A 27,952-nucleotide genomic window follows, 5' to 3' on the forward strand; every position below is an offset into this window, starting at 1 on the left:
CTGACCTTCACTAACACAGAAATACTATTAAACGCTTACTACACGCTTATGTGTGATCAGGGTTACTGCACACACAAGCGCCACGTCACGCCTGACAGGGGGCATCTTACCTTCAGCAAGATCTCAACGGTAAAGATGGTCGTAAAAGCGTAGTCAAAATAACCAAGAATCTGTGAAAGGAACACAAACATTTAGTGGTCCTGAGAAAACACCTATAGAGGGTGATCCCCATTAGCAGATTTACTGGCAGGTGTGTGGGTAAGGGTGCCACAAAGGGAATTCAAGTGTATGTATGCCAAAGATTAACCTGGGAATTTTTTTTCTGCCCCTTAGTTTATATTTAATTGTTTGCACATTCTGCCCATATTCACACTGATTTTCTCCAGGTATTACAGGTTCCTTCCAAAAGTCAAAGATACACGGCTGGTGTATTTAAACTTAGGGTGGTCTGCAACTGAGGGCCCTGATTTGGACAGGCACCCGCCCAGTGCATCCCCTGCCTTTGGGCCCCACATCCCTGGGACAGGCTCCAGACTCACTGCCATTTGTAGAAGATTGATGGATGATGTTAACACAGCAGAACGAATAAGTGAACTTTGTGAAGCAAGGTGCCCACATGAAATAAACTGACCAATCAAAATACACCGGCAAAGTCGGTGTTAGAGACTTTGCCGGCACAGTCAAGTTAGAGAACTTTAAATTCCTGTCAGGGTCAGCTCCTGTTGTTCCACTCTGTGTCCTTTCCCCGTTTGGCCAGCAGGTGTCGCTGGTCATCTCATCCCTCCTGTTGTCAGTCTTTGTGTTTTTCCCTGCTCCCTGTTGGCTGCATGGCTCAACTCATTGAGCATGCAGTTGCCTATGAACCCCTCTGTCGTGTTTGAATCCCATGGCCTCTGTTTTTGTATTTTGTTCCCTAGTGTTTCTTTTGAATGAGTTTTCTTGTTCCTCAGACTTATGATTTGTATTTGGTTTTGGTTTTTGTGCCCGTGCTTGTGTTTTTACCTGTCTTGTTCCCCTAGTGTAGATTCTGTTTCTTAGTTTCTTTGTTAGTTTGAGTTCCCTGAGTTTAATTATTAGTTTCAGCTGTTGCCTGTTTTTGTGCCTGCCCTTGTGTGTTTACCTGATTGCTCGTTACCCTGCACCCTCCCGGATTGGTTAATTGTCTATGTCTCACTCCTGTTGTGTCATTACCCGGTTTAGTTTTTGTATTTAAGTTCCTGATACCATTTTGTTCTTCCTGGAGTCATTGATGTTTGTTGTATGTCAGTTAGGTTTGAATGTTCTGTTTTTTGTTGCCCGTCCGTCCCTTGTTTCCCTGCCCCATTTGTATTAGTCTTTTGTTTTACTTTGACCACTCGCGGTATGATTTTGTTTTGTACTGTTTCCCAGTGTTTTCTGTTTTTGTTTAATAAACCCGTCTTGTGAGTCGCTAGTGGGCCGTCCACCTTTCTACCTGCACCATGCCTTGCCGTCGCTCCAAATCCACCCTGTTTCATGACAATTCCTGAGAAACTCCAAATGTGTTTAAGTATCCAGCAATGTTAACAAGCAATAGGTAAATGATTACATAAGGTACAGCTGTGGCCAAAGGTTTTGAGAACACAAGTATTAATTTTCACAAAGTCTGCTGCCTCATTTTCATGATGGCAATTTGCATATACTCCAGAATGTTACGAAGAGTGATTAGATGAATTGCAAGTAATAGCAAAGTCCATATTTGCCATGAAAATCCCAAAAAACCCATTTCTGCTGCATTTCAGCCCTGCCACAACAGGACTTGCGACATCATTTTAGTGATTCTCTCGTTAGCACAGGTGAGAGTGTTGACGAGGACAAGGCTGGAGATGTCACTCAGTCATGCTGACTGAGTTAGAATAGCAGACTGGATGCTTTAAAAGGAGGGTGGTGCTTGAAATCATTGTTCTTCCTCTGTTTACCATGGTTACGTGCAAGGAAACACGTGCAATCATCACTGCTTTGCACAAAAAGGGCTTCACAGGCAAGGATATTGCTGCTGGCAGGATTGCACCTAAATCAACCATTTATCGGATCATCAAGAACTTCAAGGAGAGAGGTTAAATTGTTGTGAAGAAGGCTTCAGGGCGCCCAAGAAAGTCTAGCAAGCACCAGGATGTCTCCTAAAGTTGATTCAGCTGTGAGATCAGGGGGACCACCAGTGCATCTGCATGAACACTGAGGCATAGACTTTTGGAGGATGGCCTGGTGTCAAGAAGAGCAGCAAAGAAGCCACTTCTCTCCAAGAAAACTATAAGGGATGTACTCATATCCTGCAAAAGGTACATGGATTGGACTGCTGAGGACTGGGGTAAAGTCATTTTCTCGAATGAATCCCCTTTCCGATTGTTTGGGGCATCCGGAAAAAACATTTTCCGGAGAAGAAAAGGTGAGCGCTACCATCAGTCCTGTGTCATGCCAACTTTAAAGCATCCTGTCACCATTCATGTGTGGGGTTGCTTCACAGCCAAGGGACTGGGCTCACTCACAATTCTGCCTAAGAACACAGCCATGAGTAACGAATGGTACCAAAACATCCTCCAACATCCAACTTCTCCCAACCATCCAAGAACAGTTTGGTGATGAACAATGCCTTTTCCAACATGATGGAGCATCGTGCCATAAGGTAAAAGTGATAACTAAGTGGCTCAGGGAACAAAATATCGACATTTTGGGTCCATGTCCAGGAAACTCCCCAGACCTTAATCCCATCGAGAACTTGTGGTTAATCCTTAAGAGGCACGTGGACAAACAAAATCCCACAAATTCTGACAAACTCCAAGCATTAATTATGGAAGAATGGGCTGCCATCAGTCAGGATTTGGCCCAGAAGTTGACTGACAGCAGCCAGGGTGAATTGCAAAGGTCTTGAAACAGAAGGGCCAACGCTGCAAATATTGACTCTTTGCATAAACTTAATGAAATTGTCAATAAAAGCCTTTGACACTTACGAAATGCTTGTAATTATACTTCAGTATACCATAGAAACATCTGACAGAAAGATTTGCAACACTGAAGCAGCAAACTTTGTGAAAACTCAAAACGTTTGGCTACGACTGTACCCTGTTAGTGGTTACTATATGGTTGTAAAGTGAATAACAATACCCATTAAACCATCCATGCATTTTCCATAAACACTTGACCTAGTACAGTCCCAGTGAGTCTGGAACCTGTCCCAGGAAGAACAGGGCTCATAGCAGGCGGGGAAACCCAGGATGACTAGAATAGAACAGAACAGAAAAGAGATACTTGACATGTGCTACCATTCCATCACAGAGGAGCCACACAAATGTACACGTGCACAAACAAAGGGCAGTTTAGCTCGCAATTTGTCTATAACCACGTGTTTTTTTAAGTGTGAAGTGAAAAAGGAAGTCCCACACAAACACGAGGAGAAAATGCAAAATCACAGTCGTGCCCCCAGGTGTGAGGTCACCAGGCCACCGCACCAGAACAGCAATGTAACGTCAGCTACCATAACATTCGGAGAATTCCAAGGAGGACAGAATTCTCCAGGTGGACCACTTACGATATTCCTGGCGGAGGAGCTGCGTATTGGGTCTTCAGCAGCGAGTGATACGGAGCTGAGCATGATGAACACTAAGATCAGGTTGGTAAATATCTGATGGTTTATCAGCCTGTAGCATGCCACCCGAATTCTGAATAATACAAAATTAAGCAAGAGTTTAGTGGAAATTCTGCAATTTTGAGAAACTGTAATATCTATACTAACTATCTGTGCATGCATTATGGAGTTTGTGTGTGAGTTAGTGCTGATGTGTGGAAACCTGCATATGTGTGCACATTTGTGGGGGGTCTATGACTCCGTTTGAATTTATTTACACTATTTAATAAACTTCTGGGCAAAATAATTAGCCAAACCCAAAACTCCAAAACATTGAACTTCTAATGATCTCAAGAGCAAATAATTGGTCAGGAAATTAGCATGGATTAAACAAATACATAAATTAACTTGGCTTTTCTGTTTGATTTCCTCAAATGATCCTTTAAAAGTCTTGTTGGTAAACTAACAAACAGCCTTTTACAGAATGAATGTTGTTAAAGGCTTCAAACAGTTGATGAGTAGTTGAAACACGCTTCCTGGTTAATTTGTGTTTAATGAGAGACCAAATATTCTTTATAGCAGCGGTCACTAACAGGCGGACCACGGTCCGGGTCCGGACCCAAAAGCTGTCCCATACGGACCCGGACCAACAGCCAAAACATTTAGTTATTATTTAAAACCTGACGGGGCGCTTTTATTTTAACAGGCGCAGCGTTTGTAGTCTTTTCGGTAGTGGTTTAGCAGTAGAACTGCCGTTTCCCACGCCAATGAACGTCAAACGCCTTTGACCGCCAAGCAAGACCTATAGTTCGGCGTATGCAGCCTTTGTCTGCGCTAATGTGCCTTTCGTGTTAATAGCAGCAGCGAAGCTAACACCCGCAAACAAAAAGCGTAATGTTCCTAACAGTGTGGCTGCGCTCTCCTGAAATCGTAAAGCTGGAAAGTTTTCAAATACAATATGTATTATATAACACGTTGGATAAATAGACGTAGTTTATCGTTGATTTCATGTTCGTTGAAGTTTCTGCATTTTAACATATGTATAAAGTAATGTTATCTGTTATATAAATAAACTCATGTGAAACAAAAAATTTACGTTTTCAGGGTTGCCAAATCTCAAGCATCTGGCATGACACTCACGCTTTCAGACTCATGCTGGAAGTCTTACGGCAAATCTATATTATTCCATTATAAAACCTAAAATTAGCTACGTCAAAAGCAGACTATTTACAAGGTAAGAACTGTTACACGTGTGCAGACATCTCGAACTGAAAATCTATGTCACGTGACAGTAAATAATGTCAAAACGTTTTTGAATTGTACTGAATTAATTTGATTTGACAGTCAGGTACTGATGACATACAACGTTGATGCAACTAATAGGCTACTTAAATATATATCACACTATTAAATAGTTAGACATTATGATCTTCCGGACCTTTGCTTCAAGAATTTTTCTCTTAACTGGACCTCTTTAAATTTTAGTTGAATACCCCTGCTTTATAGGGTTCAATTCTGGCCTCTGACCAAGCAAGTTTGGGTTTGGCCAAGTTTTTTTTACCTAGGAATGTAGATGCTTTTGTCTAAAGCGACAGACAAGTGAGGAAAGCTTTGGGCTGAGAGACCAGGACCAGTCAGCATCGCTGCAGCAGACAGGGTTGAGATCTTTGCTTAAGGGGCCCAGCAGGAAATTGATCACTCTGCTGCCCTCAAGATTTGAGCCCACAGCCGTCTGGACACAGGCAAAGATCCCTAATCCACTGACTACACACTCTGCAGGTAGGTTTGCACCAGTGTGCGATGAGCAGTGTTTCCATGTGACTGTCTGCCAAGGGATTACACGCATTCTAGTGTCTGTATTGATGTGCGTGTGCCGTAAACTCACGGGTTAGTGCTGCTCAAAATGAAGAAGGCGCTGCCTTCAGGAATGGGAGGGACCTTCTCCCTAAGGCTCGGATCTGAGAGTCTCTGTGGCCGTGGGACAACTGGAAGTTCAGGGTCCTCCTCATCTTCATCTCCTGCGCAGAGACCCAGTCACCCTCAGGACCGCGATGCCATCTTACCCACTGAGCACAAAAACCCAGAATGGTTTCTTTACCTGGCTTGTTTCTGGAGGAGTAGGAGTCCCGCTCATCAAAACCCTCCAATGGGATCTGTGTCGGTGACATCACAGGTCAGCTCTCACAGAAACCCTCTACCCATCACAGCAGAACATTCATCTGGATCACTCACTCTACCAATTGGCAAACAAAAACTCCAAGGCATCAATGAGGCATTTGTAGTAACTATTTAAAATGGACAGCCATGGCTGTGGACAATGTTCTGGACCTCCACTGTGAAGATAAGTGCGAGAGTGCATGGGGAAATGTCAGTAAATGGGCACTGAGCTCTTTCAGAGAAGTCATAACATCTAAGATACTACCGATGTCAATACTTAACACGGGGCACTGACACTACCAATGTCCATACTAGACATTGGACATAGGGCACTGACACTACCGATGTCCATTCTAGACGCTGGATGTGGGGCACTGACACTACCGATGTCCATACTGAACAAGGGGCACTGACACTACTGAAGTATGAACATGGGGCACTAGGTCTACCGATGTCCATACTTAACATGGGGCACTGACACTACCAATGTCCATACTAGACATTGGACATAGGGCACTGACACTACCGATGTCCATTCTAGACGCTGGATGTGGGGCACTGACACTACCGATGTCCATACTGAACAAGGGGCACTGACACTACTGAAGTATGAACATGGGGCACTGGCTCTACCGATGTCCATACAGAACACCACAGAAACAGTTACCTTGGCATCTCTGTCTTCCATTTTCTCATCATTTGTTTTATCTATGCTGCCACTTCTGTTGAAAGAATGAAACAAACTGACATTCAGGACAATATCTTCACCTCACTTTCACTAGTCAGGTCTGAGATGACGCAAACAGACCTTGCTGTTTGGACTTGACTCTTGTTTACCTGACGGTCTTCCTCCTTTCTTTTTCCTCTTCCTCCTCCTTCTGGGCTGAATTCAGACTTTCAGCATCTGCTAAGTTGTCCACAGCAATAGCCAAGAAGACATTGAGCAGGATGTCTGATTTAAACAGCTTTATTAAGAAAAATTATTTTACGTATACTAATTTTGCAGCCTACATTACCATGTTGACCCGAATATAATGTTTTTTTTTCCCTCAAAATACAAAATGTGGTGTCGTCTTATATTTGGGGTCTAGAAAAAAAGGGAATAGATGCCACCAAATACGATATTTTGTAATAAGTGACTTATTGTAATATAGATTTGCCATAAGGTTTCTTCCATGAGCATGAGAATTATAAAGCGTGAGCGTCACACCAGATGCGTGAGAGTAGTTGCCAAAAATAGCTGCCAAAAAGTAAGGGGGTCGTCTTATATTTGGGGTCGTCTTATATTTGGGGTCGTCTTATATTTGGGCCAATGCAGTACTATTCGGCTACAACAGCAAAGTATAAGTTGTAATTTCTAAAATCTTATTTAAAAAATGTAATTCGCTGTTGAGTAAAGAATACAGTGGTACCTCAGAACTCGAATTTAATCTGTTCAGAACTCCGGATCGAATCCTAAAAAGTTCGAGTTGTGGAAAACCAATTAATTGGTTCCCGGCCCAAAAAAATTATGTTTTTTTTAGCATTTAAACACGAAATGAACCGGATAGAACAAGAGCATATACTGTACTAAACACATCTAAGCACATTTATCAAAACAGTCATTTGTAAAGTAAGAAAATAAATGTATCCAAACAATGTGTAAAGTAAAAAAAAAACAACGTGTCCTGCCCCGATCGTCTGTTCCTTCCGTGTGCCACGCCCCCTCGTTAACCCCGTGTGGAATCCCGTGTGATCAGCTGTTTCTGGTTGTTGTTATTAGTCCTCTGTATTTCGTCCACCTTTCAGTTTGTTTCCCCAGTCCGGTCATTGTATTGTCCGTCTGCGTTTTGCCTGCTTTACCTGTAATTAAACCCCGTATTCCCCGATGCCCTGACGTCTGCGTCTTTGTCTCTGTTCCATCCCCGCTCGGCACGACAATATTATTATAATTAAATGTATCAATGGTTTATTATTAATATTAAAATAATGAATAAGAAATCTTTATTTTTAAATGTATTTTATTATATAATAATAATTACTGTTACTGTCTATCTGTCACAGTAGCTGGCGGGCGAGCGGTGAAGCAGGAGAGTCCAGCCCGTGAGACGGGCAAACGGGGTTTATTGAGCACACTAGGAACAACACCATAACAATACAATGACGGAACTGGGGACTACTGACTTAGACACGGACTAAATACAGGAGACAGGCTAAGGGTAACGAATCACAGGTGAGAACAATCAGGGAATCACACGAGGTAACGAGGTGGGCGTGGCACACATTGGGATCGAACGGAGCGGATCGTGACACTATCATTGTCTAAATGTATTTTTGCTGTCGAAATATATGTATTCAGCTAGTGTAAACATGCCCGATGCTATCACAGCGAATGCGAGGCTGAGACTGAAGCATTACCCTTTGTTTCCGCTGAGAGACGTGCCGCGTGACTAATTTCCCCACGTGTACAAGTTATCTTAGGTCGGCGTTCATGGTTTGACTTCTGAGATTCAGATCGAGTTCTAGGTAAAAAAAAATTTCAAACTTGTTGGTTCGACTTTTAAGAAATTCGAGTTCTAATGAGTTTGAGAACTGAGGTACCACTGTATTTCAATTCAACTATAATCCAGGACAGCAAGATGCATGAATTAAAATCAGTTAGCCATTAATTTAACGTTTTAAATTTTATCTATCCCATCAAAATCAGTGAAGGAGTACAGAGCACTATAGATCTCAAAGCCCAACGGGGCCCGACAGGCTCCAAGCTCACTGGCGGATTCGGGCCGGACTCAGGGCGGGTTTTCATATGTCGATTGAGTTTGGGTTGGGCTCATTCTAGCATCATGACTTTATTTTGTATTTGTTGTGCTGAGGTGGACACTATAGCAGATGGAAATGTGAATGATTCAAGTTCACTTCATGCAAATGTCAGTGTCACGGTGCAGCATGGTGAGAACGAGGAAATGAGGGTGATGATCCATGGAGCAGCTCCAAGACAAAAAGGGATTTAGTAATTAATAGAAACAACAAAGGGAAAAAACACAAAAAATGGACCACGAGGAGTCAGAACTAAATGGGAAAAAATAACTAATAAGGAGCCATAAATAAACATGCTAGGGAGACCAGGCAACGAAGGGAGCAGGGACTAGAAAAGTCAAGCAGAGAACAACATGCAGTAACATGGCAATAGCACACTGAGGAACAGGGTAGAAACAGGCCCTTCAGGCAAGTGGGCTAATGAGGGAGCAGGTGTGGCACATAAGACAATAAACCAATAGCATGTGAGAAAACAGGCAACAGGTGGGGTAACTTACACTAATGAACACAGGACTAGGAACTCTACAAACATTGAAAGTAATCCTAAACCAGTAAGAAACACTAATCACAAACTGGAAATATCATCCAGAGAAAACATGGAATAACCAGAACATAATGAAACAAGGAACAAGCCTAACAGGGAAATAAAGAACTAATAACAAACACTAAGAAAACAGATAATCAACAATTAAACGAAACAGATAATGCTGGTTCCTGGCCACACTCGAACCCATGACCAGAGAGTGCTCAGCTTGAGCCTCATGCTCAGCCTGTTGCCCTATGCAGCAGTCTGGGTGGAAAGGAGAAACAGACTGGGGGGGAAACAGAGTAGGGTCAGAAACAGGGAGGAGACAGGCAGGATGACCAGCAACAGCTGGATGGAACCTACCCTAACATGTCAAAGTATGACAATACCTTGTTTAATTTCTGAAATAAAGTTTGTGAAAGTAGCGCTTCTGCCCATCCTCAACATTTTCGGGAAACTGGGGAAAATAGAAGGGAATTTTACTGTGAAAAATTTTGTTCTTAAGTTCTATGTTCCTTATTGTGCTGAAAGTGCTTTAAAGTTGTAGCCAGCTGGCAAAGATTATGACTTTTTTTTCCTTGTTCCTTTCATCTTAACAAGTGGTAAGTGCATCCTGACTTAATAAAACTAATGGTAGCTTATTTGTTTTTGCTCACAAGACGCTAATTGTCTAGTTATGCTTTTGAAACCTCATATTTGTGTGTAATACAGCTTGATTGTTTGTTCATTATATGCGTGTGTGTCTGCGTGTTTGAGCCTACATGACATCCCATCAAAATAAAGAGATGTAAAAGTTGGGTTTAGGACAGGCTTGGGCTAAGGAAATTCCATTAATATTTGTGCCTGGGCTGATATTTCAGGCCTGTGAAGGGCTCTAACACGCCCCTTCCACCTTAGATATTCCACCAAAGACACTTTCAGCACCTGTTGCGGATGAAACAAACAGAACCCAAACCACAAACTGAATGCAGACGGCCATACTCGAGAAGGATACAGTTTCCACAGATGAACAAAATGATGAAGTATATACAGACTATCATTCCAGAAGAGGCGGGGCCGCCATATGCCATTATTCCATCGTACATGACGGCATTCCAGTCTTCACCTGTTAAAATCTGGCCACAATGCCACAGATTATTAAGAAGTACAATGCCGCCCTCATCCCTGCCATAACACAGGCCAGGACAGCACTGATCATGACAATACACATTATTATAAACATCCATGGACACTCCTCTTAATCTATAGGTCTCTCACTTTGTTTTTGCATTGTGTTTGTATCTGTGCAATTTCTGTTTTTTGCAATGCATGCAAACAAATTTCCCCTTGATATCAATCAAGTATATCCGTTCATGCATCCTTAGTGGCATTCTTGTCATTAGTCACTTAACGTTCTGAAAAATGCGTTGTTAGGCAATTTCGCCATTGTGTGAACACCAAAAGTTTACTTACAAAAATCTAGATGGTACAACCTATGACACTCCTAGGCTATATGGAGCACTAAATCAGTGTTTTTCAACCACAACACATTAATTGATAAACACTGCTTTATGGAAAGTGTGCCGTGGCAGAGAAAAGGTGGAGAAACATTGGCCTACTGATTAAAAAGTACAGTAAACTTTTAATATAATTCTCTATAATTATCAAGCTTTATGTACTGTATATAACTGTATGTGCTACACTCTCATCACGCCTGAGTAACATGTTACTCTATGACGTTCTGACGGCTCAGACATCACTAGGCGATAGGAATTCTTCAGCTCTGTTATAATTCTATGGGACCACCGTGGTAAATGTGGCCCATCGTTGACTGAAACACGGTTATGCGGCACATCACCGTACCTGGAACACGGTGAGGAGGGACTGGGGGAAGTTGTCAAAGTTGCTCCGCTTGGTCTGAGTTTCATCGAAGTTGAACTTCCCACCGAAGAGCTGCATGCCCAGCAGGGAGAAGATGATGATGAAGAGGAAGAGCAGCAGCAGCAGGGAGGCGATGGACTTCATGGAGTTCAGCAGGGAGGCCACCAGGTTACTGAGAGAGGCCCAATGGCTGGGGGAGATAAAGGAGGAGAGTTTGGGAGAGCTGACCAGGGTCCTGCGGCTGATACCTGGGAACATGCTTTCATTCATAAACGTAATAATTTCATGGATATAGAAGCATTTGTTAGAGATAAATAATAAAAGACACCAAAGGGTGTCCGGAGGAAGTGACAGCACATATATGTAATAAGTTTCGTTTAAGTTTATATAGCGCTTTGCAAAGACCCAAAGACGCATATACAGTAACCCCTTGACATTTGCATATTTTCTGTTTTTCCTAGTCAGGGATGGGGGGGGGGGGGGGGGTCCAGAGTCCAGGCTATTCGCCCAAGTCACATAATATCATAATACAGTGGTACCTCAGAACTTGAATTTAATCCGTTCAGAACTCCGGATCAAATCCTAAAAAGTTCGAGTTGTGATCGAATTTTCCCCATAAGAAATAATGGAAAACCAATTAATTGGTTCCCAGCCCCAAAAAAATTACACCTAAATATGTTTTTTTTTTTTGCATTTGAACACAAAATGAACCGGATAAAACAAGAAGAGCATGTACTGTACTAAACACATCTAAGCACATTAATCGAAACAGTCATTTGTAAAGTAAGAAAATAAATGTATCCAAACAATGTGTCCTGCCCCGATCGTCTGCTCCTTCCGTCTGCCACGCCCCCTCGTTAACCCCGTGTGGAATCCCAGTGTGATCAGCTGTTTCTGGTTGTTTTTATTAGCCCTCTGTATTTCGTCCGTGTTTCAGTTTGTTTCCGTCTGCATTTTGCCTGCCTGCGACAATATTATTATAATTAAATGTATTAATGGTTTATTATTAATATTAAAAATAATGAATAAGAAATCTTTATTTTTAAATGTATTTTATTATATAATAATAATAATTACTGTTACTGCCTATCATTGTCTAAATGTATTTTTACTGTCTAAATATATGTATTCAGCTAGTGTAAACATGCACGGTGCTATCACAACGAATGTGAGGCTGAGACTGAAGCGTTACCCTTTGTTTCCGATGAGAGCATGACTCATTTCCCCGTGCATACAAGTAGTCTTAGGTCGGTAATTTTTTTTCCAACTGGTTGGTTCGACTTTTAAGAAATTCGAGTTCTAATGAGTTCGAGAACTGAGGTACCACTCTATATTAATATTACAGGTACATAATATTTGTTAATTATTAAAAGTCTTAGCTTGGGTAGTTACGCATCTTTGTCTCAGCAACCAGACTCAGTCATGTGTTAGCTATCTTTGTGACCATGGAATCTTGCGTTTCTCACACTTCCATACTTTTCAGTGCCGTTAATTTTGCATTTTAATAATGTTTAATAATTTCATTGTACATGCAGGGACATAATTTAGAATGTTTGTATATTATATGATAAGGTCTTGATAGGAAATGACAAAGTAACTTCACATGCAAAGTGTTTGGTACAGTACGATTCGTTTAGAAATTGGTAATAAAAAGACTTTTTATGTTATTGCTCAGGAGAACGGACATATATGCTGAGGGTATGGTTGCCCAAGTGTTCTCTGTGAATTTGCACATTTGCAGGGATCTCCTGCCCCTATCCCTCATGAATGTGAAGGGGTTACTGTATTAGATTAGGAACAGAGAATGAACACAGGTATAATATATAGAGATTATTAAATAACATACTATTTAATTTGACAATAGTGGGAAACATGAAAAATAAGCACATATTGAATATTCAGACAGCACAGAGTGGAAAGCGAACTGACCGTGTGACTTTGAAGATTCGCAGCAAACGGACGCAGCGGAAGACGGAGATCCCCAGCGGGGACATGATCGCCATCTCCACCAGAATTGTTTCGGTGATGCCACCACAAACCACGAAGCAGTCAAAGCGGTTGAAGAGGGACACAAAATAGGCCTGCAGGCCTAGGCTGTACATCTTCACCAGCATCTCACAGGTGAACATTGCGAGCAGCACCTTGTTGGCGACATCTGTAGGACAAGACGGTCATTACAACGACACTGAGGCTGCTTCTCCCCCACGGCAAGGCACCGTCCTTCCCCGTTTCACTCACCTTGCACCTCCGTGAGCCAGTCGGACTGGTTGTAGTGCTCAGAGGAGATGGTGAGCGTGTTGAGGAACACAAGGATGATCACTAGCCAATAGAAGGTCACCGACTTCACAGCTGCTCGGCACTTCCTGCGGCAGAACCGGTTCCACCGACGCCAGCGCCGACTGTAAGGTACAGAAATAGTCAGGAAGTCCTTTCAAATTTCTAAATGGTTTTATACTGGAAACAGTGCTTCCATTAGATCACTGCAGTACCCTGGGTGACATGTAGGGACTGCAGGAGACCTCGAGTTCATCTTAACTCCTCTGACACAGTGTGAAATACTAAAAGGCTATGAAACAGGAGCTTCCCCAACAACGCAGGAAATGAGGCATCCTCTCATATGGATAATACTTTTGTTGAAGACTTGTACACTTGTATATTGTTGTATATTGTGTCAATTGTGTGCAGATCGTAAAACGACAGTTAATTGTGAGGTCACCATACGTCTGGGTTTTCCCAGACACAAATTTTCATTTAACAGGATGGCTAGGGAAAACTCATGAATGTTTATGAGAGAAGCCCTACCTGATTGGTCAGTGATTGTAAAAACTCATTAATATTCTGATCTGGACAAGTCCTCTTTTTCGTCTCACCAAGTATGGTAAACCTACATATGGCCAGAGTACAATGCACTATATGGTGTCAGAGAGACTGTCAGGCCGGAATCCTTATCATCCATCCATCCATCAATCCATCCTGTTTCTGTACCCGCTTGTCCTATTTAGGGTCGTGGAGGTACAGAGCCAATCTTGGAAGCTATGGGAGCAAGTCAGGGAATAACCCAGGGGTGTGGATTTCCTATTAGTACCGACCAAGGAGTAACTGTGGGAAGAAGAAACATCTGACTCTACATAATACGAATAAATGATGAAAAATGAATGACGTCTCGTGGTGGTGAAATGAGTAGGACAGGCCACTCCACAAGCATGAAGGCATGACCTTCTGTCACTAATTACGAACGACGACATCAAGCACTCCAGTGGTGAAATGGCCAGAATGGGGTTCCCACATGCGCCCAGGTCAGGCGATGGTCACCGATCATGTACACAAAACAGACGTACTGACCTGAAGTTTGACTTTGCTATTTTTTGACTGTAAAAATCAAAAAATAATACAGTTACAGACAAGTTACAGAGCGACATGTCTAAACTGAGATATGCAAAATATACATCCGAACGGGAAAATGTGAACTTCCACAAAAAGAGATGATTATTTATAAACGTAACTCAATATAATACATACTGTACAGCTGAAAAAACACAGAAGGAAAAATACGTAACTAAAGCGTAATCTGAGAATGTAGATCACACCCAGTACAAACAGTGTTAATAACAGAGACAAACACATACTTCTTTTGAAAATATTACCTGAAATCTATTACTTTAAGGAATTTAGGAATTATTTTAATATACACCCAGTGTCATTTCATTAGGTACAACTGCTCATTAACACAAACAACATGCTAGCCCAATCAATGAGTCATGTGGCTGAAACAAAATATATACAGCATGCAGACAAATCACGCAGACGAGTCAAGGGGTTCAGACTAGAGTAGCATGAGACACAGTAAGAAGCCCGATTTCCGAGATTTTTCTGATTCCCGGTGCCAGACGTGGTGGGTTCCGGCATCTCAGAAACCGCCGCCCTCCTGGGATTTCTACACACGACTGTCTAGACTTTACAGAGAATGGTGTGATGGACAAAAAACATCCAGTCAGAGGCAGCTGAGTGGCTGAAAACATCCTGTCAATGAGAGAGGTCAGGGGAGAATGGCCAGTCTGGTGAAAGCTAACGGGAAAACGCGAAATGCAAAAATAACAACTCAGTGCAGCGGTGGAGTGCGGAGAGACTTCTCTGAGTGCAGAGCTTGTCAACCCTTGAAGTAGCTCTGGAAACAAAAGGGGTCCTACCTGGATCTACGTAGGTGTACCTAATAAAGTGGCCACTGAGTGCAGTACTTATAATAAATACCTCAGTACCGGCCTGGGCTGTACCACCCTGTACATGACTGGGCTGTCCGTCGTAATCACAGAGCATATTGATAGCTCTCGGCAATTTAAACTACACTCTTCAAAAGCATCCTTTCAGTTTTCTGTGCTTAAAATGTGGAGTGCGGCGCGTGTGCAGGCCTACCAGAGGGGGCCACAGCAGCGTGTCTTGTCGTCCTCCCCGTTCGCATTCTCTGTGTTTGCCGACTCCGTCTCACTGGCGGGCATGCTCGCTGTATCGGCAAAGGGCATGTGGTTAGCCGTTAGCTTGAAGGCTACAAAGTAATGCTCCATTATTCTACAAACAAATACCAAAAGTAAAGGTGACGACATCTGTGCATAAGACTACAAAATTATATTAAAAAGCAAAGCAATATATATGTGGCCGTTTCCGAAAATGTCTGAATGGCTCAACACCATTAGCGTCTCATAAGCATTGAACCTTTTCCACTGTGAGCTATGCACTTATTTACCAATAATATTGCCGTCCTGATCAGATTTATAGCAATGCTTGGAGAAAAAGACTGACCTTATGACAGGCACAATTATACTTATCAGTAAGGCCTGCTACAGGAAAAACGTGCTCATGAGTCACCCCAGGCAAGCAGGAATCCCAGCACAGCCACAGGGTACTGGGTCTAAATGGTTATGATGTTTCCGATAAGGAACCGTATAGCTCAAGCGACACAACTCACTAAACACAGAGTAAAGCATGCCTGTGTTCTCTGCTTGGTGCCTTGTTTGTGGATGATACTGGCCATACTTCATCTGCAGTCAGGAGTTTAACATTTATTTATTCATTTTATTCACAGCTGTAAAATGTTTAAAATTGCCGTCGTTTTTAACAGAAGCCCATAACACGTATTTGATTTATCTTAGTCCACACAAACATTTGAATTATTCCAAAAATAATAAAGGTCTTCTTAATCTTCTTCTTCTTCTTCTTCATCTTCTTCACATGATTCCAAAATACGAATGAAAACATTTGCTCAGCCGGGCACCTGCTCCTTCAATCACGATGGTTACTCAAAGATCCTGTACCGACCAGTAAGACTGACAACGGAGAGACGCACAGAAGGAGAGCTGACAGCCAGGAACAGGGTTAGAGTTAGGGTTAGGGTTAGGGTTAGGGTTAGGGTTAGTGCTGGAGCACCCATGGCGAACCACTTCATCCGAAATGCAATTCGACTCTAAATTCCCTGCAGGCTGACTCTGGACAGAGGAGGGCATTAAGAGATTCAGTAATGAGAAACACTCCTAACCAGCCCAATGAGAGGACGTTTAAAAGAAAAAGATAATGATATTTTTGTGGAAAGCAATCAAGCATTTGGAGAGACGGTGGGGGGGAGCATGACAGCAAAGCAAAGGCAGCACAAGCCAGAAGACTCACGAGCGCAAGGCCCAGTAACACTTCCCCTGAGTCTCAGCACACTAGCTGAACTGGCCACATTTGCCTTTCATCCTTCCCTTTATGCTGGCCTGAGTAACCCCTTCGTGTACAATGGAATTCCACACATGGAAACAGAAGACAGAAGCAGCAGTACAGCAGGAGACAGGCCAAGAATGAGCATCTAGCCCAGTTAGCAAGCATAAAGCCAGAGAAGCCGATATGTGTCACAACAGCCGTGCTAGGCAGCTTGATGCTAATAAGCAATGAAGCAACAGGTTGAGAGGTAGCTAGTATTTTACACAGGGCCCTGCATACAGTATGTTATTAGCTAGTACACTCAGTGCCTGACTTCACTGTTTATCCCATTTTATTTTCAGTGTGGCTTATTTAATCCCAGCATGCATTCTTGCATTCAGAAAAAGGACCCAGAATATTTTTTCACACACGTTTTCACTCACAAAGATCTGTTTCTGCCCATTTCGAAAAAATAAATTAGCTTTGTTTGTCAGAGAAACATGGCTGATGACTGTATCAAAGTTAATACGGTTTAATTCGTTAAAATGAGGAAAATGAGGGAAACTCATACTGAAACTGTGGAGAATAAAAAGGCTTCAGCCCTTCCTACTCAATACTCCTAAGAAACCATCTCCGACATGCAGGATGCATGAACTCGCAGCTACCAATTACCTTATACCTTGTGTTATGTGCTTAACTTAGCATTTCAGCAAACGACACGAGGCGCACAGAAGAACATGGGTGTGCCAGATGCCACCAGGTCAAACAACAGTGTGTTATTTTTCAGACAAAGGCAGCTTGCAGTGGCACATAATATTTTTCACCTAAAAACATATAACTACTCAGCTTAATGATGGGGTACATAAAACAGTCGAGAGAAATCAAACTGATTGTGATATAAGCTGTTAGATATAAGAACCACTCCATCAATTACGTCTTAAAAACATAACAGAAGGACCAAAATAAAGGTGAAAAGGCCAAGCGGTCAACGTCCCAAGGCTCATGTGATTATAGACCTCCTCCCACAAAGCTTCATATTTAAGGTTTCCGATTACATAAAGCGGATTTGGATTAAAACCTTCCTTCACAGGAATACATTTATTTATTTAAATCACATATACATTATTGGAACAAGAAATGCAGCTAATAATGGTGCGTCCCTTCTTACATAATAAACCATTTAAACATTTTAAAAAGGTTCTTCGCATGTAAGAGTATAGATAAGTATAAAGGCTGCAGAAGTTTTAAACCAAGCTCTCATTTAAAAAATTTGAATGCAGAAATTTATGTAATAAAAAATGAAAATGCAATTATGGACTTAAAAGTATGCATTATAGATACCTTTATAACACAGGACAAAGCATACTTAATTTTTATACTGACCATTATAATGCATTATGAAGGTGTCTATAGAGCATTATAGATGAGAGCTTCATAAGGCATAATACACATGGCTATAATGTGTTATTCCTTTTGATAAATATTTACAGCCATGTGTATAATGCTTTATGAATGCATTATTTGTTATGAATGTGATTAAAAATTACTAAAAACATGACCTTAAGTAAAGTGTTACCGAATGGGCTTCATATTTAACTCACATAACATTATGTAGAATGTTGAATTCCTATAATTCAGTTCATATCGCATTGAGCCATAGCACAAATAGAGGAATTTCATCTATGTCTGTGGGTTTTACCACCAAGCAACAGCAAGAACTCCCTCCCATATTGATGGGCTGGTTTATGTTAGGTTTTGTAAACTAAGCATATTGTGTAGTTCAGAATAGTCAGTATAGTCAGTATAGTCAGGCCTAACAGTCAGGCAAAAGCACAATATTTCTGTACCACTGTACAAAGCTCCCTTTTGCCGCTTATAAATGGTACTAACTCATTCATAAAAACAAAATTGTTATATCTTGTTTATTATTGACTCATAAAAAATTTACAATAAATGTTACAACATAATTAATAACCAGATTATTAACCATGCACAAACCCTTTAAAAGGGTAGACCTATTGTAAAGTGGTACCAATATTTCTGATGAGATATGAGCGGGGGAAAAAACAAGCTGTTTTAAATAGTTACTTACAGAGTGGAATCACAGCACACCGTTCTGTACATTGTAGAGCCACAGACCAGAGAGAGAAATGCAGCCATCACGTTTGCCTGTGAAATGTCTAATTCTTTGCAACGTACTCAGTCTTGTGCTTGACAAATTAATTTTGCACCACTGCACCTGTAATCTCCAGTAAAGTAGCTGTGTAAAGTAGATGTGAAAATCACAGGCTAAAAGTACTTACCATTGCGTTTCCCTTCCTCATCACGCTCCTCCTCGTTCTCGGGGTCGATGTCCTCGGCCTGCGTGATCCAGTCCAGGTACCCTTTCAGGTCCTCCTCCAGTTGCTGCTTCTCTCGCAGCTTCTGGAAGTCACCGCGCGCTTTGGCCTTCTCCCTCTCCTTGGAGAACTCTCTAGAGGCAGGACAGCCCAGTCAGTGAGGCTGATGGAGACCCCTGCGTCTCTACCGTACCAACGCAAAGCCTCAAACAAAGGTTTCTCACAGGTGGATGTGGCCATCTTTGGCTTTCAGGATTACTGAACATAACTGACCATCTGTTCTATTTCTGAACCATTTTCAATTTTTTCCTGTCTATATAGCCACTGGGCTAATAAATTTCTAACAACAATACCCCGAGGTTCTTTTAAACACATTGTAATAACGCAAGGGGTGATTTCAGTGGTCAACAAGAATTACTGGCAACAACAGATGGTGGATTCTGCAACAAAATAATTATTGTTTTTCTGTTCACCTGTTTCTTCAAAAACATCATCATGACCTTTTTAACAAAATCAGTTCACTGACTACAGTGGGGACAATAGCCTTCATAGTTCTTGACAAAACTGGAGCTGTTTGTTTTTTGCAACGCTAAATTTATTTATAGTTCACAAATTTTCCACAACAAAAATGTGGAAAGAACATTAAATTAGGCTAAACCTTACCTTAAGTCTACTGTTGGTTAAGACCTCACTACTGACTAATTAGTTTTCTGTATTTTAATTTATTTTCAGTATCCCCCCAATACCTCAGTAACTCCCATTTGTGGCCTGCACCAAAAATAAAACCAATCGTCTGAGTCAACACAGGGTGATATTTGCCAAATAAATACAATGGCAATAAGAGAACCTCCAGCAAAAACATGGCACAGTGCATAATACAAGCATAATACAAGTGTAGTGCTTTCTCTTATTTACAAAGAGGGTACTTGAGTGCATCAATTCAGTGAAAACCAAGCTACTTAAAGAGTCAGTGTGCGTCTCACACACACACACACACACACACACCAAAGCAATCAAACAACATTAAAGCAGAGCCAAATAACAATAAAAAGAAGAATACAATAACATAACCACTGCAAGAATTTCATTGTAGCTGCAAATGTAATATAGCTGAAAGAAAATCAATGATCTTTCATAGCATGCTTGGAATCATTGTAATAAGTGATGTAACGAGCATTAGACATGACCGCAGTATAGCTTAAGCATGAAACATCACACAAGAAAAACAAGTGCTTCTCTTCTCCTTCAGGCTTGAGTATATTACTGAGACTTTTTTTCTAAACCATCAAATGATTCTTTAAACAGAGGGTTGATTTAAAACATTGTAGCCTGGTAGACAGGTAAAAAGAGGCAATGCAGTGGAGAAGGAAGGAGAAGGGCTTACCCGCTCAACACACCAAGGACAAGGTTCAAAACAAAGAAAGAGCCGAAGATGACCAGACTGACAAAGTAAACCCATGGCAATTCGAAACCCATGGCATCATTCATCTGAAAGAACAACAGTGCAACACCTTTACAGAGGTCTGGCACGGAAAAGTGTATTACCTGCAGAGCATGCAGAGGTACGCAAAAATTCAATAACATTAAGAAGTACTTTCCTTCATCAATTAACAAAGACTCTTATAGACTATACACACATTACACAGTACACTGCACAGTGCTAGCTTATTGGGTACATACAGTGCTAACGCACTGGGTACATATAAGTCTAGCTTACTGGGTACATACAATGCTAACTTATTTGGTGCAACCAAGGCTACCTTAAGAAATACACACAGTGCTAGCTTACCGAGTACATATCGTGCTACCTTAATGGGTATATACAGTGCTACCTTACCGGATATACACAGTACTAGCTTACTGAGTACATACAGTGCTAGCTTACTAAGTACATATCGTGCTACCTTAATGGGTATATACAGTGCTACCTTACCGCGGTACACGCAGTGCTAGCTTACTGAGTACATACAGTGCTAGTTTAAGAAGTACCCACTTTGCTAGCTTACCAGGTACATACAGCACTAACTTATTGGATACATACAGTACTAGCTTACCAAGTACATACAGTGCTAGCTTACTGAGTACATACAGTGCTAGCTTATCGAGTACATACAGTGCTAGCTTAAATACACACAGTGTTAGCTTAGGGGATACACATAGTGATTCATTGTACAACGCAGGAGATATGCAGAGCCTCCACTGAAACACACAGGCTCACAGCCTCGCAGTAAAACACCACGCTGGCGAGCTGTGCTGGTCACTAGATGCATGGCGAGCGCTGCCCACTGGAACCCCTCCATTTCCATCTGCCTCACAATCCAATTCTCACGCCAGTCTTTGCAATTCGGGGACGGACATTTCTCTTTAAATAAGCATTGTCATCCGTCCCTTTGATGGGTTCATTAGCATGCGCTCGCCATAGCAACCAGGGGTGATCAGTGAGCTTGCTGAATGAATGCAGCGTTACAGCCCGGGGGGGGGGGGGGGGGGGGCTCACCCAATAGAGCACGTCGGTCCAGCCCTCCATGGTGATGCACTGGAACACAGTCAGCATAGCGAAGGCGAAGTTGTCGAAGTTGGTGATGCCCCAGTTGGGGCCGTGCCAGCCGTCCCTGCAGACAGTGTCATTGGTGGGGCAGTGGCGCCCATGACCTGAGATAGCGCATGGTGAAGGTTCCTCCTCAGCCATCGTTCCTGTGGCGGTGACAGGGGCCACACCAGTAGAAACTCAACGCATTATGTTTGAGTAGGTTACAGAAGATACCGTAAAGGATACTGTGCCATGTTTTCAGAATCTTGTAACATTCAAGGTTAAAATTACATCCCTTTTTTAATAAGTTTTGTTTTTATAAGGAAAGAATCACAAATGCGAGAAATAAGGGCAGCTTCGATTTGAAATAATACTGCAATTACAACAATATAATTTATAGGGAAAACATTACTTTGCCGAGCATTCTGGGACACAATACATAATGTGCAATCAGTGTTCTGTTACTTAGATCATTATAAATGAGGGAATTCACTATTATTCACTGGTGAGGCCATAATAACGATGAATATACTCCAGTCACGGCTATGAAGGAGTCTTGCACTCCCCCACACGGCTGCTTATAATGACACTAAATATTTCTTCCCCACCATTAAGCGTCTTTTTTTCTGAGTCTTCCTGGGCCCACTGTGCTCAGACAGCTGGAAACTCCGGTTGCCACAAGTTCTACGGCAATCTCTCCGATGCAAATGTCCAGCTTGGATCTGGCAGCAGCACGGAAACACGCCTCCTGGCGACAGGCTCCATCAGGCTCTGACATTAACTTTTTGATTCACCAGCCAAGGTGGTTGGTAGATGAAAGCCGACTTGTCACCGGCCAAAATAATGAATTGCCTTTATGTGTCACATATACATTTATCTTAATTTTAAAGGTTGTTTTACTCCTTGTAAATATCACCACATGTCGCTTTTTAATTAGCTTGATGATAATAGATTGGCGGCAAGTGATATTACCCACATTCCACAAAGATCCTCCCCTTCTCTGCCTCTGATTGGCTATTGTACATTGCTGGGTTACAGTTATTGTCAGATGGTTGGTTACATAGGCTTAAACAAAAAATGCTAAACTCAGAGAGGCAATCAGAGGCAGAGTAGGGGTCGGTCATTACAGAATATGTGTCTGTGTCTGTGTGTGTTCAACTCGGACACAGAATCCAGAAGCAAAGTGCCCATTAATCAAATGCAGTAAAGACACTCAGGACTCTCAGGATTGTGTTTTATTGCATGACTTCTGTTAAAAACATGGTGGACAGTCTTCTGGGATTTACTCCCCAAATGGAAAATTTGCCCGCATTTGGCATCAGGTGGGTGTTCATCTCGGAGCCTGGACTCCATTAACCCTAACCTGTTACAGGACTTGTTATAGGACATATTTAAGGGGAACTGGTTAAATCAAAATCTCACAAAAAGAAATAAATCAACAACTCTATGAAAAGGCGACGAGGTCGTACCTGTGCCTGTGAAGTAACATGTTGCATGCATTTTCCCAATGAAGAGCTCCAGTCCTATAATGGCATAGATTATGATGACAAATAACACCAGGAGGGCAATGTGGAGGAGAGGGACCATGGCTTTTATAATGGAGTTCAAAACTACTTGTAAACCTGAAAGACAAAACAAGACAGGAATACAAAGCACAACTTATCAAGCTGACACATTTAATTTTAGCAGCACCATTTATTTCATTGACATTCCGTGGAGCATGCTAGTACTGTTATGGACTGTAGGTTTTGTTACGTACAGCATGGCTTCCTGGGAAGCAGGAAACAATGGCGGGAGGAAGAGACAAGGTCACCCCACTGGGTTACACCCAGTCACCGTTACCAACCAGCTAATCCTACATAACCAGTTCTGGCATCATTCACGACTGTAGTAGCCAGATCTTTCTCATAGCTGCTAGATGTTCATTATAGCTGTAGTATTGTGTCTAAACAGATTTCCTTCTATTGGCTAGCAGAACAGATCACATTTCACCAAACAATCCAAAATTGTTCATTCCAAAGGAGAGTGAAATATTAAAACAGAAAGTTAAATATGGTACAGTGTAATCAAATGGAATATACTGAATTAGGGGAACTTTAGTTTTGCCTGTAATAAATTCAAGAAGTTATCAAAATATTCTGAACAGAAAGGCTCAATTGACTTGGTTTTCCTTATTATACAGAATCATTAACTGTTCAAAAAGCTTCGATTGACAATATAGTGAGGATCAGTGCCAGGACCTCACACATAACACTGTTTGGCTAATGTCCATAGGAAATGTAGATTGGAATGTCTGACATCCCCAGGTACTACAGAATGATGTGAAAAATGAGGTGCCAGCAGGGTAAAATCAGTGTATGGTCAGCCAGTCATCAAACGGCAGTTCAAGAAAATCTATTTTGACCTCCCTAACAATCAATGTGTCACATACAACTTGTAGGCCTTAGTCCTGAACCACACCAGCAGACACGGTTCAGGACAGTCATCTTTAAGGAGGACTCCAGTCAGTGACCACACAGGACATCCATTTGCAGGTGAACTTCAGATGAGCATTAAACCTACAGTGCCAGTTTGGACACGCCCACATCGCCAAAGAAGGAAATTGATTGTGTTGCATTACATGGCCTGGCTACCTGACATAAACACAGCAGAAATGGTTTTGGAGAAGTTCAATCAGAGAGTGAAAGAAAAGCAGCCTAAGAGAGCTCAGCATGTATGTGGGACCTCCTTCAGCACAGCTGGAGAAGTACCCCAGGAGACCATAGAGGAGAGAGTAGAGTCAGGCAGTCCATGGAGTAATTGGGGTTAAGGGCCCAATGGTGGCATCACTGCCAACCCAGGGATTTGAACCAGTGACCTTCTGAGTCCTAACCCACAGAGTTGCAAATTAAGTGACAAATTAATTTTTTTTGTTTAATGCTTAATTTTCTGGTCAGGGCATAATTCTATATATGTCACTTTATAGTTAGTACAAATAAACCTTTCTATGGGTAGGCGTATTCAGACTGGTATTGTACTTTTCCTGGAAGGCACAGAGGTTGCAATCAGACCCAAAGAGTCCGCTACCCTAATTACAGCTGGCACCTCTCCTGAGCACGATATTCACTACCCCAAAATGACTGCAGCACAGTCATTAAATACAGCCCTTGTTTTCATGAGCAGATCATTACTCTTCCTGTTTGATACACACCAGGCGTAACAATCAAGAATTTAAATGACCTTATTAGCTCCTGTCAAATCACCCACCTGACTTATGATGGTATATGTTTACTTGTATGAGCCAAAGGCGTCTGAATCACAGTAACTCTCATCATCATCCATGTCAAAAAAATACATTAAAATTCAAGACATAAATCAAAAGTAAACACAAGCTTGTAACTTTCTTTTGATGCTCAGTCTAATTTAACAACAGTGAATAGGATGCAAATTCCAGAATGTTGTCCTGTAAGACCACAGTGGTCACTTCAAAGATAACCCTTTGTAAAGTCCAGCTGTCTGGTCCATCACATTTGTCCTGCCACAAAGAAAAGGAGGGCCACTCACTGGGGACACCGGACACCAGCCTGAGGGGACGCAGTACCCGGAAGGCTCGCAGGGCCTTGACATCAAAGCCGCCCGGCTTGCCACCTGATTGGCCGGCGGCATCTCCCTCTTTGGTTAATACTTCCAGGATGACGCTAAACAGTCTGTTATGAAACACAAAAAAAGAAATGAGGGCTCTCACCACCAGCAGTATACTAGTTCATACGTTCAGAATTGACTCTTTCAGTGCATCCAGTCAGTTACCTCATCCTTTAAGAGGCCAGCTACCTAACCTTACAGTCTGCATAGGAAGCTGTGCACGGGATTGTGTATGTTAAAAAAACAGAAGGATCGTGCCACAAAGATGAATATATGAAGGATCACATGGGTAAAATGAGGACTAAAATGCAGCTTGGCAGGTGAACGTAGGTATCCAGCATCTGGATTTAACCTGATGATCAAGCGATCAACTAATCGAATAGCTGGGCCAAAATACATGGTTTACTTTAAGTTTATTTTGAGTGACAAAGTGACCTAGAAACAAAGATCTGCTGTCTCCGCCATATTAAGCTTGCTAACAATTAAGTGGTATATGGCGCATTTTGATGGTATTTTTAAAAGCAACGCTATTGCAGCATTTTGAAATTTTGGCGATAAAATTCGCTGAGTGGGTAGCGGTGGGTGCTTATTTTGTTGCCAAGACTTTTTTGCGGAACTATATTATCGCCCAACCCTAGTAACAACTTTAAAACCGCTCTTGAAAGTTTACCCGTTTCACTATACTGCTTGTATTCATGTTTCTTGCAATACATCTGTCCAGCGCGAGCCTTGGGGAATATCACTGCTGTACGCCTGTGCCAAGAGCCACTGTCTGGGTCTATGAACAAATGCAGTTTACTGTAAGTGCGCAGGACTGTGTAACATGCTATGGTGAAGTGAAGTATACACTGTGCTTAACATATCAACATAAACATGGGTAGGTGGTAATGTCATTATACGCAATTTTTGCAGCAAACCACAAAACGCAACAATTTTTTTTAAAATACAAAAAGCAATCGGTTTGTTAAATATTTTTATTACTAATTACTATCAACGTTATCATATGCCAATGTTAGAATTATTTTCACAGATATTTAACTGAATGTTAATTATAGCTACGTTTGACTGCTGCAGTCATTATGCTTTAGGCTACTGCTCCTGTTGATTTGCGTGCAAATAAAGATGTTTTGTAAACATGAACCAAACAGCCATGTCAAAAAGCATTACTGAAAGCTTTCGTGCAAAGACTGAGGGTGACTCTGATAACAAACCCACACACTGTGCATGTCACCAAATGCCAGTGAAGCAAAGACAAAGTTAATTCACTGATAATGGGCCGCTGATGTTCCTGCAGCTGCATATGAACCTGCGTTTACTTCCTGTGCCTAATATCTCCATCAGTCTATGCTGAGGTCTCTCGGGAGCAGGTTTGCACATAGATGAACAGTGCGTGAGGATTCTCACACAGCTCCCGGTGCGAGTGGGACACGCTCTTCCGCAGGTGTAAAACACCAGGCTGCACACGTCCCTCACCTGGGATTTAAGCTGTATGCCTCAACATTAATCTTAGCGCTACGCATAATTAAAGACACTCATATTGCATTATATTATAATCAGTGCTGGGAAACTGATCTTTCTAACGTATAGTCTTTCTTGGTTGTACACAATGCGAGAGTTTAAGTCGCAACGGTCCTAGAATTCAGAGTAACCAAGCAAAATACAAGAGTTTTTGCATTTTTAGTTTTTTCATTGCAGTCACAGATTTTTATTAAATTGAGTTTTCCCTTATGGGGACCATGAAACTGAAAAAAAGGGGCCTCATAATATATATATATATATACCCGCTCACGCACACACACAAGTTCACACTCCATTTTATATTACAAGCAATTTAGAGACAATAATTAGTTAACTCCAAATCAAACTAATGAGAATAACTTTGTGAGTGCAGCAGAAAAGTGGAGGGAATCCAGAGAGAACATACAAACTGCACACACACAGAAAAGGGGTGAGCCTTGGGGCAGCAGTGCTACTCATTAAGCTGCCATACCACCCATTAACAAAGTCATATAAATACAATCTAAAGTAGACATGAATAACAATATGAACATAATTCCTAACATGGAAGGTTAAAGTGAGGTACTTACCCTACTATTACAATGATGAAATCCAACATGTTCCAGCCGTTCCTCACGTAGGAATTCTGGTGCATGACTAATCCATATGCTATGATCTTCAAAAAAGTTTCAACTGTAAAAATGATAAGGAAGGCATATTCTACTGTTTCCTGAAAAAGAGACATAGGAGGAATGAGCACATTAAGAACACTGATATCTACATGTTTACCTATTCATACTGAAGTAGTCAGGTGTTCTACTGTGCTCAGGGACACCATGATGAACTCCCTGCAGGAACTGAACCTGTTACCATCCATCAAGGTACATGCTAATTTGTTAGCTGCTATGATAGCTACTGCTGTTATATGGAATCAAACTGCTTGGCTGAATGATTAATGAACTGGAAAATCCAAACCAATCCATAAGCTACTGTGTATCTCATTTAGACCATTACGATCATGTGAATTAATTTGTAAGGAGCTTATAGGTCTACAAGCCCAATGGGTCCCATGTACGGCTCTAACCTGGTCTTCATTAATCCAGTGTATTGAGTACAATTACATAGTAAATGACCAAGACCATATCAACTTGCCTAAACGGATACAGATGTTCAAAGCATAGTAAGAGAACAAACATAGTAACATTGGGAGCATATACAGCATACTGAAAAACATCATTGAGCTTGCTTTCCTTGCAGAAGTAAAAATTTCTGTCTGTGGATATTTGATTGGGACAATGAATAAAAAATTGCAAAGCCATAAGATTTATACAACTATAAGCATAAGAACATGCCTCAGATTGGCCATGAATTCAACA

At 41.6% G+C, this 27,952-nt stretch overlaps 1 protein-coding gene across 4 annotated transcripts in view; it reads right to left on the minus strand.

Annotated features, from left to right (window-relative positions):
• LOC111833375 (voltage-dependent L-type calcium channel subunit alpha-1D) overlaps positions 1-27,952 on the minus strand; it is a 97,658-nt gene that overhangs the window by 41,475 nt on the left and 28,231 nt on the right. For 3 of the 4 annotated variants that reach the window (XM_072713129.1, XM_072713127.1, XM_072713130.1), the window contains exons 4-21: positions 27,167-27,306; positions 25,002-25,144; positions 22,928-23,080; positions 21,426-21,622; positions 20,313-20,416; positions 18,893-19,062; positions 15,330-15,417; positions 14,262-14,288; positions 13,158-13,318; positions 12,849-13,074; positions 10,902-11,109; positions 10,054-10,174; positions 6,575-6,689; positions 6,405-6,459; positions 5,679-5,733; positions 5,466-5,598; positions 3,545-3,674; positions 111-170 (exon numbers count right to left, since the gene is read on the minus strand). In XM_072713129.1, coding sequence (XP_072569230.1) covers positions 111-170; positions 3,545-3,674; positions 5,466-5,598; positions 5,679-5,733; positions 6,405-6,459; positions 6,575-6,689; positions 10,054-10,174; positions 10,902-11,109; positions 12,849-13,074; positions 13,158-13,318; positions 14,262-14,288; positions 15,330-15,417; positions 18,893-19,062; positions 20,313-20,416; positions 21,426-21,622; positions 22,928-23,080; positions 25,002-25,144; positions 27,167-27,306 — 2,286 coding nt within the window. The remainder of the gene's footprint in view (positions 1-110; positions 171-3,544; positions 3,675-5,465; positions 5,599-5,678; positions 5,734-6,404; positions 6,460-6,574; positions 6,690-10,053; positions 10,175-10,901; positions 11,110-12,848; positions 13,075-13,157; positions 13,319-14,261; positions 14,289-15,329; positions 15,418-18,892; positions 19,063-20,312; positions 20,417-21,425; positions 21,623-22,927; positions 23,081-25,001; positions 25,145-27,166; positions 27,307-27,952) is intronic. The other variant, XM_072713128.1, reaches the window with a different exon arrangement.

Source organism: Paramormyrops kingsleyae, chromosome 6, assembly GCF_048594095.1.
Source record: "Paramormyrops kingsleyae isolate MSU_618 chromosome 6, PKINGS_0.4, whole genome shotgun sequence".
Lineage (NCBI taxonomy): Eukaryota > Metazoa > Chordata > Actinopteri > Osteoglossiformes > Mormyridae > Paramormyrops > Paramormyrops kingsleyae.